Here is an 18,675-nt window from a genome sequence, read left to right as displayed (position 1 = left end):
TTTGTTCTCCGACCACAATACCCAACCTGCATCTTACTATTTGAAGCATTCCGCGCTCAGAAGTTAAGAACCATGCGTCTTGCGATTTTACTCGGTTTCGCTGCTGCCACCGTCTCGGCCCTGCCTTTCCTGGGTTTGTTTCACCTTCCTATCATCGATGACATCTTCCCGGACTCTGGCCAGGGAAAAAACAACTCGGCCGTGACGAAGTTCAGGAAATTCGTTTGAAGAAACCCCTCCATCTATAGCCGTGAGTGGTCCATTTCATCATACTTGCTACCGGGAGACCAACAGACTAATGTATCATGCTCGTAACTAGCCTCCCATACGCCTAGATCTTTACATACATGGGGTTCTTATACGACGAGGTATAACGTTTCCTCTGATTGGATCGAAATATACTCTTTCAGCGTCTGGTTGGCTGCAGCCTTGAAATGACCATTGTACGACGAGGGAAAGGAACTGCTTTGCGGGCATTCGGGCATGCCACCGTGGGAGGTTCAGGGACACGAGTCACACGACTTTCTTTTGGACATGGATAGCATGGATAGTACAACAATCGTTTTTGTCTTCTAAACTATGCCTCGCCATATTTGCTTAAAACAATAGTGATGACACCAGCTGGACTGAATCATGAATCACTACAGACCCAGTTTCTTCTATAGGGTTGTACTTTACACGTTTCTAGACGTTGCCGTCAACTCTGTGCAGCGGACGGTGCTGTAGGAATACCAAGCCAGTTGTTTGACAAGACGCCCTCGACTCCGATCAAAAGGGTCAATTAGCAATTCTATATATTCCCCGGCGTTCACGCCTGGCCCTGTACATATATCCACCAGACGCTACCGCCTACACCGACGCGGTGTAAACAAGCTCCCCCTCAAACCACGTCCTCCGCACCTTGGCATCCGTAAACGCGCCGGGCTCCCCCAGGCTCAGGTCCCGATCCAACTCGATAAAGTTGGCCCGCTTGCCCGCCTGGATGCTCCCCGTCTCCTTGTCGCGCCCGACGGCCTCGGCGCCAGCCAGGGTCAGCATGCGCAGCACCATGGCGGCCCCCTTGGCGCGGTCGCCGGACCCCACGCCGTCGAGGATGCCCTCCAAGCCCGGCAGCAGGTCCGGGGACTCGGGGACGCCCCAGTCGGAGCCGATGGAGATGTGCGCGCCGTGGCGGAGCATCTGCGGAAAGTTCCAGTCCTGCAGGGCGTCCTCTTCCGGGCTAAACGTCTGGCAGAAGAAGACGGAGGGCGACATTTCCGCCGTCGTGTTGAGCGGCCGAAATCGAGGGTATTCGTCTAGAGGGCGAGGTTAGCAGACATGGAGCGGGTTGGGACTTGAGTAGACGCGCTCTAAACAGAAATGGTGACGAGATAAAGAGACATACCGGGATGCACCCCCGAGCAGTGTGCAATTTCGTGTCGGGGCCCGTTGGGATTCTGTGCTCGCGCGGCCTCAATGGCGTCCAAAGCCACCCGGGTGGCGCCCTCGCCCGTGCAGTGAATCTTGCACGTCATTCCTCGCTGGTCATACCGCAGGACGGCCTCTTGCAAGTCGTACAGAAACAGCTTTTCTTTCTCCACGTTGCCGTCTTTATCCAGGCTCGCCTGCGTAAAGTACGGATCCAGAGGGATGCCGTCGAGTATGATCTTGACGAAGCGCGTGTCGACGTGCTGCGTCTTGAACGACTCGGCCCGGTCCAGCAGCTGGATCAGTTCTGACTGGGACTCTTCGGCAATAAACTCCGGGGCGTAGACGATGTGCGTGTACGCGTCCAGCTGCAGCTGGCCGTCGCGGTCCATGTCGCGCAGCGTGCTGAGCAAGAGCGTGTTGGTGGCGGCTTCCTGGCACGACGTCACACCCGCCTGGTGCAGGCGATGGACCGCGTACTTGAGCGCGCGCCGCACATGGGCGACGGGAGGCTTGGGACAGGCAAGGAGCGCCTTGGTCGTGGCCAGCTCGGCGACCTCGCCGTTGAGGGATCCGTCGGGTCGGCGCCCGACATACGCCCCGTTGGGGTAGGATTCGTTGGCGAGGTCGTAGCCGGACTCGCGGAGGGCGACCGTGTTGAGATGAAGACTGTGCCCGGCGCCGGCGCGGATGATGACGGGCGTGTCGGGGTATTCCTCGTCGAGATGGGCGCGGTCAAAGTCCTTGATGCGGAAGACGTCGGCGCTCAGCCATCTGGACTTGTGTCAGAAACCAACTGCCTGCTCTCTTGCGCTCTCCAACGAGACGCCATTCATCATCATCATCATCATCACTCTCATCGTCTTGCGCGTCTCGTCTTCTCCCGCGGCACTCTCCCACAAAAGCTTACCGGCCAAAGGCGTGCGCATACTCACAGCCGCACGAGGAGCTCTTGAGCTTTTCCGTCGCCTCGGACATGGGCATGATTTCGTCCAGGCCCAGGTGGATGTTGCTGAAGTGAGAGAGGCCGGCCGTCAGGAGATGCACATGGGCGTCGTGTATGCCCGGCATGACGAAGCGCCCGTTCAAGTCATGCACAACTATGCCATGTTGGCGCGCGGCGGCCACGATGGTGTCAGTTGAGCCCACGAGGGTAAAGACGCCCTCGGCCGACACGATGAAGGCCTCGGCCCATGTCTGGTTCTCGTCGACCGTGAAGACGCGGCCGTTGATGTAGGCGGTGGCGTTTTCGAGGCCGGCCGTGGATGGATGCGAAGCCATTGGGTTGGAAGAGGGTTTCACGTCCTTCACGCCACGTTGCTGGTTTCATGCCACTTTTGCTGGTCGTCTGCTTCGAATCCCGGCAGCAATATATAAATATGCTGCGGGGAATCCTGCCTCTTCCGAAGTTCCGAATGCCGGCAGAGCCAGAAACAGCAACACGGGCGTATCGGCGACGACCAGTCCGGCGGTCTTGATAACGCACCCCATCAGCCACACCTCGATGCACTTGGAGACACGAAATCTGCGACGGCACTGTGACTCGCGGGGTTTTGGTGCGGGGAAATATCCCACCTGCCTAGTTCTGCAGATAGACATGGGCGTCAGGGGTTCCGAATTCCGGAACGGGCCTCTTGATGACCTGCGGACGGAGCACAAAACTATGCGGGCTCCGTGATTTGCCACGCCACAATTGCCATGTGCGGGCGGACTCCAGTTCCACGGGCGCACACAACCTTAGCTCATGGTGGCCGCGTATATTGTTGTATTTGCGGACAAAAGGATGTCAAAGCTTCAAGACACGCCGCACGTGGTCATGATACTGTCAAACGGGAAACAAGGATGACAAATATCAATTGCATTGAGCTCTTGCTTGTGCTAGCTACGAGGCTGATGTGGGGGGCATCGCACGAGGCCGAACCTCTATCACGTGACCGTCATCAAGAGCTACCACCGCCGAGTGGGACGTATCAAAAGTCTACCACCTACATACTTGACACTACAAAAAAGCGGAGATCACTCCTTGTAGTGCAAGGGCTTTATTTTGCATTGTGTATCACAGGACGGAATGCGGAATCAAGTGGAAACGAAATCGCGCCTCAAGACTGTTTCAAGTATGAGAGGCATGAAGAGATGGGCATGGGAAAGTTCAACAAGATGCCTCTTCAGGAAGCCGTTGTAAAGCGGTACCACATGGATGGGTTGCTACCCTGCGGCGCAAGTTTGCAGAGACTCTGATGAGAAAAACAACTCCAAGTCAAACTCCTTCGACATGGCTCTGCCATTGACCTCGACACTTGGTGCAAAGGTATGCTTCTGTTCAAGATGCCGGGCGATCCATGCACAAGACAAACGGGCTCTTGTAAATGACGAGTTTAATCATCATCAGTCATAGGCAAGATATATATTTATATATGTATATATATGCTAATTTCAAGATACAAGCACTAGAACCGGAGCTCTGCGATGTGGTTTGAAATCCACTCATATGACGTCTGCCTAAAATCATCCTTGAGCAGCGTCGACCTGTCGCGAAAGAAGTGCGCCAGATTATTCCCCTCGGACCAGCGCGGCCAGTTTGGAAACTCGCCCTGCACACCGACATTGGGATCCAGATTGTGCACAAAGTTGGAGTAGTACGTGCGGATGCTGTTGGCGGCGTAGTTGTCCGGCACGCCGTAGAAGGTCTGGACAATATCCGAGCCGTGAAACGTGCCCAAGATGGGCAACCCCCGGCCATACGAGGCCAGGTACGACCACGACGGAACGTTTTGGTGGGTGGCGGTTGCGCCGGCCAGGAAGACGCGCCGGCTGAGCGTGAAGACGAGATCCCCCAGCACGGCGGCGCGGCGCTTGAAGCCCGGGGTGATCTCGTTAAGGAGTCCCGTGCCGAACGGGCTGCCGTTGGTGATGGCGGAGAGACCGGTTCCGTACGTTTCTACTAGTTGTACGAGCTGATCGGTGGTTGCGCCGGGGAAGTAGTACGACTGGAGATAGTCGGCGAAGCCTCTGGTGGTGGTCAGGTTGGGCTGGAACAGGCCGAAAAAGGTGCCCTCGTCCTCCTGGTCGCCAATAATCATGGGCACGGGCGCATACTTTCCCGACAGAGCCAGGATGTCCGGTGACACGGTGATGACCTTGCCGTCCGGACGGGGCAGATAGGACAGCGCGAGAGCGTCGTAGGACACGATGCCGGGCGCCGAGGTCACGGCGTTCAAAAAGTCGTTGGAGCTGAGAGCTCGTAGGCATGCCAACTTGTCTGCGGCGCCTCCGCAGCCGCCGGTCTCGGCGACCTTGTCGAACACGGCCTGGCCCTTAGGGTGGTCGAGGGGGTTCGTGGGTACGACGCTGCCCGAGTTCATGATGGCGCCGCGGAACAGCGGCTTCCCCTTGTAGGTGTGGTCGCCCTCGTACATGATCATCTGGTCGAGCACCGAGATGGCGCCGGCCGACTCGCCCCAGATGGTTACCTTGTCGGGGTCGCCTCCAAAGGCGGCGATGTTGTCGGCAACCCACTCCAGGCCCATGCGCTGGTCGAGCAGGCCGGCGTTACCAGAGCCCTCGCCCATGATTTCCTTGCCTGGCATGAAGCCGTATCCCGCCACGCGATACTGGACCGCGACAAAGACGAATGGCTGGTTGATGGACTTGGCATGGTTGAGGAGACCCGTGCCGTCGTACATGGACGTCCACCCAAGCTAGAGCAGATGAAATACCGTGTCAGTTTGAAATCGAAAAAGCACGACTTGCAGAGACTTACTTCGAAGCCGCCGCCAAAGATCCAGAAGAGCACTGGTAGATTGTCTCCGGCGGTGGTACCCTCGGGGCGGGCAACACTGATTGTCAGGCAGTCTTCAGTTTGTCCAGTGACAGTCTGGACGAATGGAAGATTCGCAAGGGAGCCAAGCGTGTCCAGCAGGAAGTTCTTGCTGTCCGTCGAAACCACTTGCTGGTGGCAAGGGCGGGCCAGGCCAGTGGCATCAAAGACGCCCAACGACTCGGTCAGACGCACGGGGGGCTTCATCCGCAAGGGACCAAGAGGGGGCTCTGCATAGGGGATTCCGTTGAACGCCTCGACGCCGAACCTCGCACTGCCCAGTATCGTCCCGGCCGGGACAACGGCGGTGGCGGTCCTGGTGGCAATGCGCTCAGGATCCCCCGCGGGAGGAGTCCCGGTGGGCGACGCCAGGGCAACGGCAGCCCAAAGGAGGGAGAGGGACAAACGGGGGATCAACATGGCGGCAAAACTGGCCGGGTCCGATGAGGTTGATATAGGGCTGGGCTGGGGGAAGGTAAAATTTCCGGTGTCTCACAGTCCGCGTGGCTTACACGAGGATAAACGGATGAGGCTTCGAGACAGGACCAGATATGGAACAGGGCACATGGTTGCCAATTTATATTGATTCCAGGATCTGCCAAGGCCTGTATTGTTCTGATCTGCGGCAGCTGCCTTGGCGGGTTGCGAATACCTGGTCCGGCTGGACGACGAGGCCGTTCGAAGGGCGGTATACGCAATCTCTGGATTCGCCTGTTTCCCCGAATCTATCAGACTCCCTTGAAGACTCGATGGCGATGATGGTTGAGCATGTGATGTCCCTCGTTGGGACACTCGGGCCGTTCCTGTGGGGGAAGAAGCGATAAAGGGCTTCAGTATAGCTTGGCGGCTTGTGATGAAGGACTTGGACGGACTTTGACGGACTTTCATTTCGCGTTTTTCCATGTTGACGAGAACCAAGCAGACTAGTGTGTCACGTTCGCCCGTAATGGAAATTGGTGGCTTGGGTTGTCCGTGTCGATTCGCAGACTTTACAGAATTGGTGGGGGCGGGAATCGTGAAGCACGACCACGTGTAAAGGAACGAGATGACTACAGCAACAAGGCCAAACTCAAATTCTGTGATTTTGCCATGACCTCGGTGCCAGAGCTGGCGCCAACTCACAATGTATTGTATGTATGTATGTATGTATGTGCCGCCACGGCAGAATCAACAGGGACCCCCCGCTTTGACCGTCTCATGAAGGCGTGGATGGCGGCCAGATAAGGACAATGGCTAGGTTCGGGAATGCTTGTTTCCCCGCAACATCTTTGTCTTTGCCCCCAACCCATCATTGATCCTGGGGAAGGCAGCATTAGGAGATCGTGGCGGGGTGCGAGATAAACTGACATGGATGCCAAGATGCACGGATTGTTTTGGTTGGCACACGAGCTGGTCGAGCTGCCTAGCGTTCCCAATCAAGTTAAATCCCGGTAGGGGACACCAGACCAACAGTCACGCGAGGCTCTACCTCGCTTGAGCTCTCGTTTGGGCAAGAGTCAAAGCTAATAGTTCTCGAGCTGTAGCATCATAGACGTAGAGAGCCAAGCCTTGTGCGATGCAAAGTCCGAGATAACACTGCAAACTTGACGAGCGAAGCAGTCGACTGTTGACGATAGACCGGAGAGTCGAACACGCGTCAAGTCGTCATAGTCCTGGACTAGCGATAGCGTAAAACACTTGATAGTAAGTTGATGCCATGTGAACGTCCCTTCACCACCAGCCGCGGCATACTTGCTTCTGTCGGTGTCAAGTGACAGTTTGGCGAAAATGGCATTCTTGGAGGCGATCCTTGAGCAATGACCACCAAGATACGCCTCTACCAGAGACGGTTAGGTTAGCCAGTGTAGGGCGGCAACATCAATGTCAAGTTCCAGTTTGACAACAAGCACAGTTTTGAGTTCCACATGACTAGGATGCCCCTGAAACTGCTCTGGGCTCTCACTGGCCATCTCCAGACTCTATATCTACGTTTTCGAACAAGAGATATTTCATACTACAACTGCCGTTGAAACCTTGTTGCATGACATGTCTATCACGTTATCCTCACTTCGGATACGCAAGGGATCGAAAGCCATGCTCAAGACCGAGTTTGCGCCTGCAACCGAGGATATGTTTATCTCGGGCCAGAGTTCACTCCATCACATGCAAACTAATTACTACCTTAGCGTTCTTCTCAGAACTCGATGGATTCGGCAGAAATATCAACTACGCTATCTGTGAGCAGGGACCCTAACAGCAATGCTGTGGGCGGCAAGCGAAGTGAACCCAACACTTGCCGCACCAAATATAGCAGGAATCATGATAAGCTTGACATATGTGACAACCCTGAGCCCCAGGTTTTCAAACAGCAACATTGCGGCGCAAACACACAACAGTCGGCGTGTAGAAGGGAGCACCTCCTCTCTGGTCCATTGCAGCTCATGCCGCCATTTCAGTACAGTTCGCAAGTGCACGTCAAGCAGTACGCGTCCTGCCAGAAACAGGGCCAGAAAAGACCAAGGCCGGATAGATATTCGCGGCGAAGAAAGCAGCGGCGCCACCCCCCAAAGCACGCAGATGTTGGCAAAGAAGGGGGGCGAGCTGAGGAGAATATACTGCGGCGTCTTTTTTATCCTCAACGTCGATAGGTATACGGCCTGTCGTTTGGTTTAGCAGCCTGCATCTTGCACGGCAACCCATAGTGGGATTGATTCACTCGGCATACCTCGAAGAGTATCTGGACGACGGGAATAACCGACGACCACGGAGCGGGTATGAGTGCGGTCAGGAAAAGCCCGACGGCAGCAATAACAGCCGAGTGTATCAGCGCACGGCCCCAGGTGGACTGAGCTCGGCAGAACCTTTGGCTGTACTGCGAAAGCCGTCGCCAGCTGCAATCCGCATCGCTCGCGTGCATCTTCTTCTCGAAGCTGTCTAGAAGGAGGCAGAAGAGCGCGTACAGCGCACAAGCAACGGCCACGGACTCGACTGGATACCGCGCGACGAAACCCGCCTTTTCGTTCCACGAAGACAGGAGAAAGGACAGGATCGAGGCCAGAATCATGATGCGCTGGGACACGGCGTAATGAAAGCGCCGGATGACGGGGCCGTTGAACGTGGCCAAGACGGCGACGGCGTCGACGGTCGTGCTGAGAGTCAGTGACGACCAGGCATCTGCCAATAAATGAGCCGACTCCCCTTTTGCACGGGGTTCAGGGCCGGAAACACGGGGCAAGACGGGCATCTTGGCCAAGGAGACGACGATTCCGAACCACAGCGCAGTCGCGAGTTGGGTAGCGAGCAGAAGCAGCCAAAAGACCAGCACCCTGCCGTCTCCCAAGTTGGAATAGACGAGCGCGTCGCCGGCCTCATCCCGCGCGGCGCGCAAGCTGTGCCCAGCTGTTCCCGGCCGCTCTGTCGTTCCGCGGCCCTCGCTGTCGCAGTGCAGGTCGCGGCCTTGCGCGCGGGCGTGGTGCCTGTTCAGCTCGTCAGCGCGACACGGGGCTGTGCAGATTCCAGCAGCCTCGTGTGCGGGCGGAATCACGTCCGTCGCGGAAGTCGTCATGTCCAGGTTTCGCAGTGGCGATTGCGTAGACTATTTCGGAATAAGGAGCTGCGCAGCGGCACGAGGCGGATGTCGATGGAACGGACAAACGGACAACAGTGGCAGGATTTACCTAGGCCGGCATCCGGGACATGTTTTGCGGGTAGAGTAAGTGAGTTGCAAAGAGGGCAACATGTAAACTACTCGCATTGACGCGAATTGGATAACATAAACGCAGACAGGCAGATATATGTGGTTTTATATGTGAGGAGGCCCCTTTCCAGGATACGGGCCCAGCCCGAATGAGTAGCCAAGGTAGGGGCGGTGATGAAAAGAACCGCAGGATTCCTGACAAAAATAAGCACAGCCCTAGACGCCCGACATCCGGAGAGGCATTCTCATGATTGAGAAAGAACCATGGCAACGTGCTTCGCATCAGCTAAAGGCGATACCCTGCCAAGGCCAGCTACGGCTAGCGGCTTACATGGCACCTATTTAAAGAACAAAAAGTGTCAGCTATTAGCTCATATCCGGGCGTCGGCTGCTTGGGGGCGCGAGTGAAGAAGGGTAATATCGCAACGCGACTAGACAAAGACCGAGGAGCTGAGACGTCAAGGCTCCGGTCTGCGGCCACGCGTTGCTGGATGACGTTTCAGCTCCGAGTCTGGAGGGAGCGGCCATCGACATGGTGTTCAGGCGGCTTGGATTGGGACAATTGTTAAATTGACTCGTCACGTAGGACAGACGTGCGGCCTAGGTTGATGTCGCACGGTTGGCTCACGAGTTGCATAAAGGGCGTTGGGCCAACAATGGTTACACGACAACAAAGGAAGATGGAAAAATGACGAGGCCTGAGGCCGGCTTTAAGCGAGGGCTGCCTGAGGCAAAGCACAGCGCTCACCGACTTGCTGCACGTGTATTTATAGAGACATCTGGACCTTTTTGAAAATCAAGAACCTTTGATACTTTAAACTTTAAAGTCGATTGCTAGTTTGAATCAAACGCCCCGTTGCAAGGCCAGTCACTGCGTGTCTGGCCTTGTCACAAATCACAAAAGCGCATCTGGTTGAAGAATGAGAATTTCTTTTTCCTTTGCACTGCGTGACCACTGACTACAGCTCACAGCTCGCACAGGTTGTCTTGTCTTGCCCATTCTCACATTCTGGCCGGGGTGTCTCATCATGTCTCTCACCTTGAGCTCAAATGCCAAACTGTCCATGCTACGGGCTGAACATGCCCATCATTGGTAGCCGCAACATGGAATAAAAAATCCCTCGTCCAGCGTGCTCCTGTATACTTGTCAGTTGTACCAGACCGTTCACGTCAGCCCCGAATCCTGTCGGGCTGGTCTCACTTGGCCCTGGATCACATGGAACACGGCGTGTTCATCATATAGGGCTTTGTCAAGGTGATGTCGCCTCTGCAATGTGCAATGGACTGGCTAGACTTGTAGGTCTGGCAACTTGATGCGCAGTGTCTGCGTATCGGCAATTGTATCCCCGCGGAGCATTGCATTCGAGTTCGTGACAAGTTGTCATTGGAGATTTGGCGCTGCACTCTTCTCAAAGCGAAATACAGAATGATGCACTTGCAGTCTCACAGGGGTGTCTATCTGGGACAGACCTTGGCCGTTGGAATGGCTGGCAAAGTGTTTCAGTCAAGTTGACAAAGTAGCGACTGCGTCAAATCTCATGCAGCGGCCTCCGTTCTCAGAGGGAGTCATCAATGTGCTTACTTTTTCATGAGTCATTCAAAGACAGGTGAAATATACCCGGAGCACGCCATACTTGGCTTCTTCGTTGACTAATTCTTAATTCTAAATCAAACGTTTTATTCAATATTCTCCCTCTAGGATCGTCATCCGATGTTGCACGGAAAAGGCCCAACAGTTCGTGAAGCCCAATAAAGGGGCTTCGCCGATACAGGACCTGTTAATTACACAGCTAGAACACGTGCCCAGGTAAGGACCTTAGGCCTAGGCGTTCCTTTTATATATATAAGGCGGTTACCCTTTTTTTCCTTTCTTATAATAACTTAGGACCTTTGACATCCTACGAGATTATTATTGAATTGAGCCCTTTTGCTCCAAGCCTTCATATTGAACCCTTGTCACATCCGATTACACTGGCGTTGCTAGAGTCTACCCTTTACCGGTTTCGGCCTACAGAACCAGAATAATAGAATGAGGTTGCCTAATCTACGCTTAACAATACGACATGGCATGTGACAAGGGCTTAGAAAGAGGGCTTAGAGCAATAAGGGGCTTAATTTAATAATAATCTCGTAGAATATTAAAGGTTCTTAGTTAATAAGAGGAAAAAAAAGAAGGGTAACTACTTTATATATATAAAAGGAACACTTAGGCCTAGGGTTCTTACCCAGGCACGTGTTCTAGCTGTGTAACTAACAAGTCTTACATCAGCGTAAAGCCCTTTTGTTGGGCTTCACGATCTGTTGGGCCTTTTCCGTGTAACATGGCACGACTTGATTCACGGGCATTATCTACGTCCAGACCAGGCGAGGAGCCTTGGAATACTATGCAACACCTGCTAGTCTAAGCCCAATATCCTCCAGCAACTAATCGCTCACCTCTTTGCCTAGAATACTGAAGCTTGTCGAGTGACATGGATCATGGGGTAAAGGGTTTCAGGCCGCTCACTTATATCAGATGTATCACTTGCCAGCAGCAAAATGCCAGTAGGAACTCTGCACCTGGCAGCCTACGCTAATAAAGATGTCAAGTATGAACTGACGATTTGACTGTGAAAATAGTGCGTGGCTGAGGGACTTGTACGGTTTTGGCTCTATACACAGATGCAAGATATATCCCAACTGAAAGATGCCAATGTGTGCGCAACACCCGGTTCTGGATTCCACAAATTATACAAAGGCTCGCTGGGTCACAGCCTATTTTCTCCACGATTGCTGACCGCTATATGAGAGGAATGCCGACGTGAAAAGTCAAGCTAGTGCTGTATTGTATAACACCACATGGATGCTCAAACGCCGCCGTTGTAAGTGTCTTTCGAGGCTTGGAATCTGGCAAAATCGGATATCCCAGAATTAGCCAGTGAACAAGCTGCCTGTCTGTCTTGGTTGTCATATTGCGTCTCTGTCATGGCCATTCTTCAACGGCCTTTGGCGAGCGTTGGCAAAAAGCCTCTGATAGTGTTACACCAAAAAGGCTTAACAGATCGTAAAGCCCAATAAAAGGGCTTCACTAATACAAGACTTACTAGTTACACGGCTTAAATATATGCCTAGGTAAAAGCCTTAGCTTTAAGTATTCTTTATATATATATAATATAATTACTCTTCTCTTTTTTTCTCCTAGTAACTTAAGACCTTAGAGACCCTTTAAGATTATTATTAAATTGAGCCCTTTTGCTCTAACCCTTCTATATTGAACCCTTGTCACAGATGGTCCAACGACCAGATACCACTTCCGACCCCGGAGCTTGTGACTTGTTACTGCTCAACTACCTCCTTGTATTGAATTTTCAGGGATGCCTGTTTTAACAGATGAGCAAGGACATGCAGATACTACTGAGTGAATGACTAGTTCCATGGACAAGCTTTAGATTCGGCCTATAACCCGGCGGTCTAGTAGTCTATTGCTGTGCCTGGATGCGTGATGCTCCCCATGCCGTCTCACCGACAAGAATCCGTCTGAATGTCCTCATTTATAAACGAAAGATCAAATCTCCCGCCTGTTCTCGCGCCGTCAACCCATTGCCCAGAAATGCAAACCTATTCGGACCATGGTTGTAACAAGGGCTTGTGTTCAAGGGCTCGGAATAATTCGATATTCAGCTAATACTTTGCTTTAATATCAAAGGTCCTTGGTTTTCCTCAAGGCTTTCGAGGCAAGTGACCCTTATTTATATCAAACAGCGGTGAAATGGCCAGTCTGGGTGCCCGAGGCCTCCATTAGGTCTCAAGTCCTTGTGCAACTAACGTCATGTTCAAGGACCGGCCCGTGCCTTATGGCAACGTGACATCCGTGTAACAATGGTAGTCAATAATAAAGTCTCGAGTGCGAAAGCTTCCCACCAACTTCTTTTAATGCGGAATAGTTCCCGCATACATGGCCGTCACCTTCCTTTCCTGGCGATGTTCTTGTACCACGACCGGCATCCGCTGTCCAAACCGTTCCCTTCGACCGCTCTTGCGTATGCTCGCTGTACTCCTCGGCCGCAGCGGAGTTCACCGTCACTCACCTAATGAAACGGTTAGCACGGGAGCTAGATGAGGTGTCGGCGTCTTGGACATACCTGATATTGTTGGTTGCCATCCTTGCGCACCATTGCAGAATGTATTCCGCCGTTCACTCCATCACGGAAAGCAGGATCCCATGGCCAACAGCGGCACTGGGTCCGTTGACGATGAAATAGTTGACCATGCCGGGCGTGCAAACTCGGCTCCTCTCTCTACTGGTCTGCCAGACGTACGCCATTCTTGCGCATGACCTCCCAGCGCAGCACGAAGCAGGCGTCAAGTCAGCGGAAAACGGGCTGGATATCCAAGTCGGCGATGGGATAGAAATTATAATGGACAATGTGTCGCCAGGCTGCATCGAGCAAGTATCTGGATTTCAAGAAGCCAGAGCCGTTGACGGGCACGTCTGCCTACTCGATTATCCGGCCGCCTCTTTGAATTTTCAGCATTCATTTCCACTTGTTGTCGTCCCAAACGGTACAAGTAACAGTTCGGAATCAAATTGCGCCCTTCCATCCAGGTCACACTTGTCCGTCGTCTCTGGATAGGTGTGAACGCCAGCTGGTCACGATAGGAATACGTCTGGAACGTCGGGGACATCCCATTGGCGTGGCGTGGCGTTGGCGTGGCGTTGGCGAGCGAAGCCAAGGGCAAGAAATCAAGCAACAGCTGATTCGCACAGAGGATCTATTGCCAGGTCCAACGAATAAGACGTGGCGATGGCGCGCCCAGCCGCCAAGGTGGCGCCGCCTCCAACTGCAATATGCGTACATACAATAGCCATGGCTTGATGCCATTATGCAAGCCGTCTGGGGAATGACGACCAGGGGCCCCCTGAGTCCCTTGGCCAAGTGGAGAGAAGGCTGTCGGAGAGACACAGCTCCAAAGGGAATATTGAAGCCTCTCTCGCGCGTGCTTGGCCATCGGATGCCTGCCGATGGCACCCTACAATCTCCATGCCAAGGATATCGGATGCAGAAGGCCAATTCAGGCAGGCGGAATCCGACAGGGGCCATGGGTTCCGGATTGGCGGCGCGGCACAGGTGGGATAAGACTTTGCATACTAGTTTCATCCCATGGTCGCGCGAGCGGCTTGTCCGGTCTGGGGTCGCTGGTCTTTCGGGGCATGCCTAGACTACTTGTACCGGTGTACAGACTGGGGGAGGCTTAGACTTTGAGGCTGTATGTATGCAGAGCTGGGGTTTAAGCTTGGGCTGCATACGGCTGGACGTTGTGTCGCTTCGCACATTATGGACTACTTGTCATGATAACCACGAGGCTTGGCCACCGAGTCATGTGGCAATAGCGGCGGGGTTTGGGTGAATATCCCAATATCAAGTTGATACGTCTGGCAGTTGGATCTTGGCAGTTGTCTAGAACGGGATACCATCAACGACAAGAAAAAAGTAATACCATCATTGGAATTATACGCGCCCCTTGCGGACAAGCTTCATCTAGTCTCCGGCAACTTGAATTAGATTCTTGACCCCCTCGCCCTGGCGCGTCTTTTCCCAAGCCTCGACCGCCTTCTCAAAGGGAAAAATATTGCTGATAAACGACTTGACCGAAAACTTGCGTGTCTCGAGCAACTTGATGGCCAGGTCAAAGTCCCCCGGCCCGTAGCGGAACGAGTTCCGAAAGTCCACCTCCTTCTCGCACATGAGCGTGAGCGGCAGCACCTGCTCCGACTTGCCGATGCCAATCTGCACAAAGGTGCCACCCGTGGCCAGGGCGTGAAGGCCAGTCTGCACAGCGGACTCGGCGCCGGTGCACTCAAACACAATGTCGACGCCGGCAGCCTGCCCCGTCTCGGCCTTGAACCTGGCGGCGTTGGCCTCGGGCGTCGACGCGGCGTCGGGGGCAAACGTGGCACACTGCACGAAGCCCCTGGCAAAGTCGAGCTTCTGGCGGTTGATGTCGGCGACAAAGATTGGCCCAGCGCCAAAGGCGTGCGCCGTGGCCGCGGCGAGGAGGCCAATAGTGCCGGAACCCTGGACGAGCACGCTGCACCCGGGGGCCAGGGGGGCGAGGCGGGCGCCGTGGACGACGACGCTCAGGGGCTCGACGAGGACGGCCTCTTGGAGGCCCAGGAAGGGCGGGATCTTGTAGACGAACTGCTCCGTCAGGCGGTAGAGGCGGGACAGGGTGCCGTCCTGCGGCGGGTCGGCGGCAAACTTGATGCTGGGGCACAGGTTGTATCTGCCGTGCAGGCACAGCTTGCACTTGTGGCATGGGAACCCGGGCTCGATGACGACGTGGTCGCCGGGCTGGACGCGGGTGACGGCTGCGCCCACAGCATCCACGACTCCCGAGGCTTCGTGGCCCATGACCAGCGGCCGGTCTTCAGACACGGTGCGTATCATGCCGCCGTGCGTCCAGAAGCGCACCTGGCGTCTGTCAGTACATATGTACATACACTGTCACGTAGGTGGTGGATGTCGGGGCTCACATACGTCGGTTCCGCAGACGCCCACGTAGGCGATGCGGACGACTACATCGTGGGCATCCTCGACGACGGGCAGCGGGCGCTCCTCGAAGCGGACTTTGCCAGGCCCGTACAGGACACAGGACAGGTTTTCCTGTCGCGGGGTCAGCAAGGCAGGCAGGAGGACGGCGAGACGGGGATGCACGTACAGGACGTGGCATTGGGGAGGGAGGGAGGGAGGCAGGGCGGGAGGTGGTCGTCGAGGTCGAGGTTGGGGTCGAGGTTGGCGTCAAGGTCGAGGTCGGTGCCAAGTGTCTGCCAGCTGGTCTGCGTGGAATCAGCGCCGCCGCGTGTGGCTGGTTTAAAAGAAGGCCAACATTTGCACGTCGGGCGCCAAGTGGGATTGCGCTGGATGTACTCCGTACACGTACATACATGCCCCGTACCCCGTATCGGCCGTCGACACGAATTGCGCGTCCCCACGGCGCCGTTATGCGCCCAGCCCTCCCGCAATCGGAACGCGACCAATCCGGTTTCCGAAAATGGCAACAATCCTGGACCCCTGATCCGATGAGATAACGGACCGGCCTCCATGCGGGGAAGCCAATCGCGGAGTCTGGAGATGCCAGATGCCGGTTTGGAACGCGGCCAGGGGGCGATATCGACGGGGCTTCCATATAACCTCGATGCCCCGACTCCATCTCCTTTCTGCCTGAGCTGTGCTGTGCAATCACATTCGACACTTTACTCATCTGCGCCATGAAGGAAAACGCGCCCCGATACACCGAGGTGCGTTGAGTCTATTCGCATCAACCCGTCCGGACTTTGCATTCGCTAACAAGACCGCAGGAGGAGTATGACCGCCGCCGAGATGACCCGGACATCGAGATTCTCCCCGGCACCGAGATCATGACGGACGCCGCAAAGGGGGGCGACGACCAAGCATCCTCCGTCCTGGTCCCCCAGCCGTCCAACTCGCTCGACGATCCGCTCAACTGGTCTCCCTTCTGGAAAGCGTCGGCCATTATCGCCACCTCGTCCCTGACCTTTACGCAGGGCTTTGCCTCGCTGGCCCTGGCACCCATGTTTCCCTTTCTCATGGAAGAGTTCAACCGCTCGTTGGCCGACGTCATCAAGTTCACGGGCGTCATTATTTTGATTCTGGGCTTTAGCAACTTTTTCTGGCAAGCAGCACCGTCTCCGCGGGACACGACAGGTGGGCTAATGCGAAGCGTGTCTGTAGGGTCCCCCTGACAACCTCCAACGGCCGACGCGTCGTCTTGATCTCGTCCCAGGTGATTTGCCTGATTTCATACATCTGGCGCGCCCGGGCGACGAGCTACAGCTCATTCATGGGCTCCATCATGTAAGCCGCCGCCGCCGAAATGCCCTCACAACCGCCCGTTTTGCCCGCGCGCTAACCGCCCTCCAGCCTCAACGGTTTCGGCGCCGGCCCAGCCGAGACGATCCAGCCCACCGTCACGGCCGACCTGTTCTTCCTCAAGGACCGCGGCAAGTGGAACACCCTGTACTGGGTCATCTACATGGGTTCCCTCATGGTGAGAGACGCGCGCGAGACTTCCTCACCCCAGGCTGCAACGTAACGTGCTGACCAAAGTCGTCTCGACCAGATTGCGCCCGTCGTGTCCGGCTCCATGGCCCAGCACACCGGCTGGCCCAGCTTCTTCTGGCTGTGCTCGGGAATGACGGTGCTCTCGCTCGCCATGATCGTCTTCGGCTTCCCCGAGACCATCTGGCACCGGGGCAGGACGGCGGCCGGCCACCACGCCAAGGGCGACTGGGCCAAGGCGTCGGACGTGCAGCTCGAGGACATCACGCGCAGCCCGACGACGGGGCCCAGCCCGCCGCCGCAGTCGCTCGTCGGCAGCGGCAAGCCGACCCGCGGCCAGTGGAAGGCCTTCCAGACGACGCCCGTGACCTGGCGGCTCATCTGGACCGAGCTCTGGACGCCCTGGCGCCTGTTCGCCTTCCCCATCGTCCTGTTCGCCTCCTTCGCCGTCAGCTGGAGCTGCAGCGGCCTGCTCATCATCAACCTGACGCAGTCGCAGGTCTTTGCGGCGCCGCCGTACAACTGGACCGCCGAGCAGGTCGGGCTGACCAACCTGCCGCTGTTTGTCGGCACCTTCATCGGCCTCTTCACCGCGGGGCCCTTTAGCGACTGGGTGTGCGCGAGGGCGACGGCGCGCAACGGCGGCGTGCGCGAGCCCGAGATGCGTCTGCCCGCCATGATTCCCTACGTCGTGCTCATGATGCTGGGGCATATCCTGCCCGCCGTGGGGTACCAGCAGAAGTGGCCGTGGCAGCCTATCGTTATCCTTGGGTACACGTGTACCGGCATCCAAGTGGCGGCCCTTCCGGCGATTGTGAGCACCTACGCTGTGGATAGCTATAAGCCGGTGGCGGGAGCGCTATTTGTGGCTATTACGGTGAATAAGAATGTCTGGGGATATGGCATGGCTGAATTTGTTACGGGGTGGAGCGAACAGTCGGGGTAGGTTGATCTATGAACATGACATGAAGGGATGAGACAAGACGCTAACTGTGCTTTGCAGATTTATTCCCGTCTTCATGTTGAACATGGGCTTGACGCTGTTGTTTTGCGGAGTAGGAATCGTGTTTTACTATCACGGCAAGACGTTTAGAAGATGGACCAAGAACAGCACTGTTCACAGAGAATGAGCCGATACCAACAGCATACAGAGACGACAACTACAAGCATCTAGACTAGCAGCGGAGTTGGGGGCGCGTTACAACAGAAGTGCTGGTTCGCTTCTCGGCCAATGTGCCCCCTTACCCCCGGGGTTGGCCTTTGCATAATCTGACGGCCCGACGAAAATCCCATCTTTCGACAAGATCTACACGGCGAACGAACAAGGAGGCGCGAGGAGGCTACTTGTGTTTTGCTTCTTGTCCTTTATTTATTATTTCAACATGGCCCTTCTCTTCATTCACAATCCTTTGGGACTCGTCGAGTTGGGGTGTGGCTTGGGCGGATCGATGGTACATGCGCACGCGAGAAGGGGACCCCTAGGCAACAAGGTGCAAACAAGGTGGCTTGGAAGCAATAGACATTGCGGATAAATCCTGGCTTTCCGAGAAGCTGAAGATTTGGTATCGGTCGAGTGTTTTTATAGAAACACAATCATTTATAGCCCAGTGTCAGATTATTTGATTTACCCTGTCCGAAAGATTGGTAGCGCGGATACAAAAACTGCCTCGTTCGACGTGATGAATCCCGCCGTCTCGCTTGAGATGGCTCTTGAA

General features: G+C 55.3%; 6 protein-coding genes across 6 annotated transcripts; 1 reads left to right on the top strand and 5 right to left on the bottom strand.

Moving 5' to 3' along the window:
• Positions 1 to 849: 849 nt before the first annotated feature.
• On the bottom strand, positions 850 to 2,688 carry nfdA (N-substituted formamide deformylase; the record flags this gene model as incomplete). Its single annotated transcript, XM_014694422.1, has 3 exons — positions 850 to 1,295; positions 1,385 to 2,181; positions 2,318 to 2,688. 3 exons carry the CDS (start codon positions 2,686 to 2,688, stop codon positions 850 to 852), a joined length of 1,614 nt encoding a protein of 537 aa, XP_014549908.1.
• A 1,166-nt stretch (positions 2,689 to 3,854) lies between these two features.
• Positions 3,855 to 5,644, bottom strand: G6M90_00g005960 (uncharacterized protein; the record flags this gene model as incomplete). Its single annotated transcript, XM_014694423.1, has 2 exons — positions 3,855 to 5,105; positions 5,168 to 5,644. 2 exons carry the CDS (start codon positions 5,642 to 5,644, stop codon positions 3,855 to 3,857), a joined length of 1,728 nt encoding a protein of 575 aa, XP_014549909.1.
• A 1,790-nt stretch (positions 5,645 to 7,434) lies between these two features.
• G6M90_00g005950 (uncharacterized protein) lies at positions 7,435 to 8,768 on the bottom strand (the record flags this gene model as incomplete). The annotated part of the gene is made up of 2 exons (XM_014694424.1): positions 7,435 to 7,860; positions 7,929 to 8,768. 2 exons carry the CDS (start codon positions 8,766 to 8,768, stop codon positions 7,435 to 7,437), a joined length of 1,266 nt encoding a protein of 421 aa, XP_014549910.1.
• A 4,073-nt stretch (positions 8,769 to 12,841) lies between these two features.
• G6M90_00g005940 (uncharacterized protein) lies at positions 12,842 to 13,054 on the bottom strand (the record flags this gene model as incomplete). The annotated part of the gene is made up of 2 exons (XM_066129605.1): positions 12,842 to 12,967; positions 13,022 to 13,054. The coding sequence occupies 2 exons, from the start codon at positions 13,052 to 13,054 to the stop codon at positions 12,842 to 12,844; spliced, it is 159 nt and encodes a 52-aa protein (XP_065986136.1).
• Positions 13,055 to 14,419: 1,365 nt separating this feature from the next.
• On the bottom strand, positions 14,420 to 15,611 carry xdhA_1 (D-xylulose reductase A; the record flags this gene model as incomplete). The annotated part of the gene is made up of 3 exons (XM_014694425.1): positions 14,420 to 15,352; positions 15,419 to 15,544; positions 15,600 to 15,611. 3 exons carry the CDS (start codon positions 15,609 to 15,611, stop codon positions 14,420 to 14,422), a joined length of 1,071 nt encoding a protein of 356 aa, XP_014549911.1.
• A 538-nt stretch (positions 15,612 to 16,149) lies between these two features.
• G6M90_00g005920 (uncharacterized protein) lies at positions 16,150 to 18,090 on the top strand (the record flags this gene model as incomplete). Its single annotated transcript, XM_066129604.1, has 6 exons — positions 16,150 to 16,179; positions 16,240 to 16,574; positions 16,634 to 16,756; positions 16,823 to 16,949; positions 17,022 to 17,902; positions 17,964 to 18,090. The coding sequence occupies 6 exons, from the start codon at positions 16,150 to 16,152 to the stop codon at positions 18,088 to 18,090; spliced, it is 1,623 nt and encodes a 540-aa protein (XP_065985631.1).
• Between the last annotated feature and the right edge of the window lie 585 nt (positions 18,091 to 18,675).

This window comes from Metarhizium brunneum, chromosome 1 (assembly GCF_013426205.1).
Source record: "Metarhizium brunneum chromosome 1, complete sequence".
Classification (NCBI taxonomy): domain Eukaryota; kingdom Fungi; phylum Ascomycota; class Sordariomycetes; order Hypocreales; family Clavicipitaceae; genus Metarhizium; species Metarhizium brunneum.
This window is presented reverse-complemented; position numbering and strand designations above follow the sequence as displayed.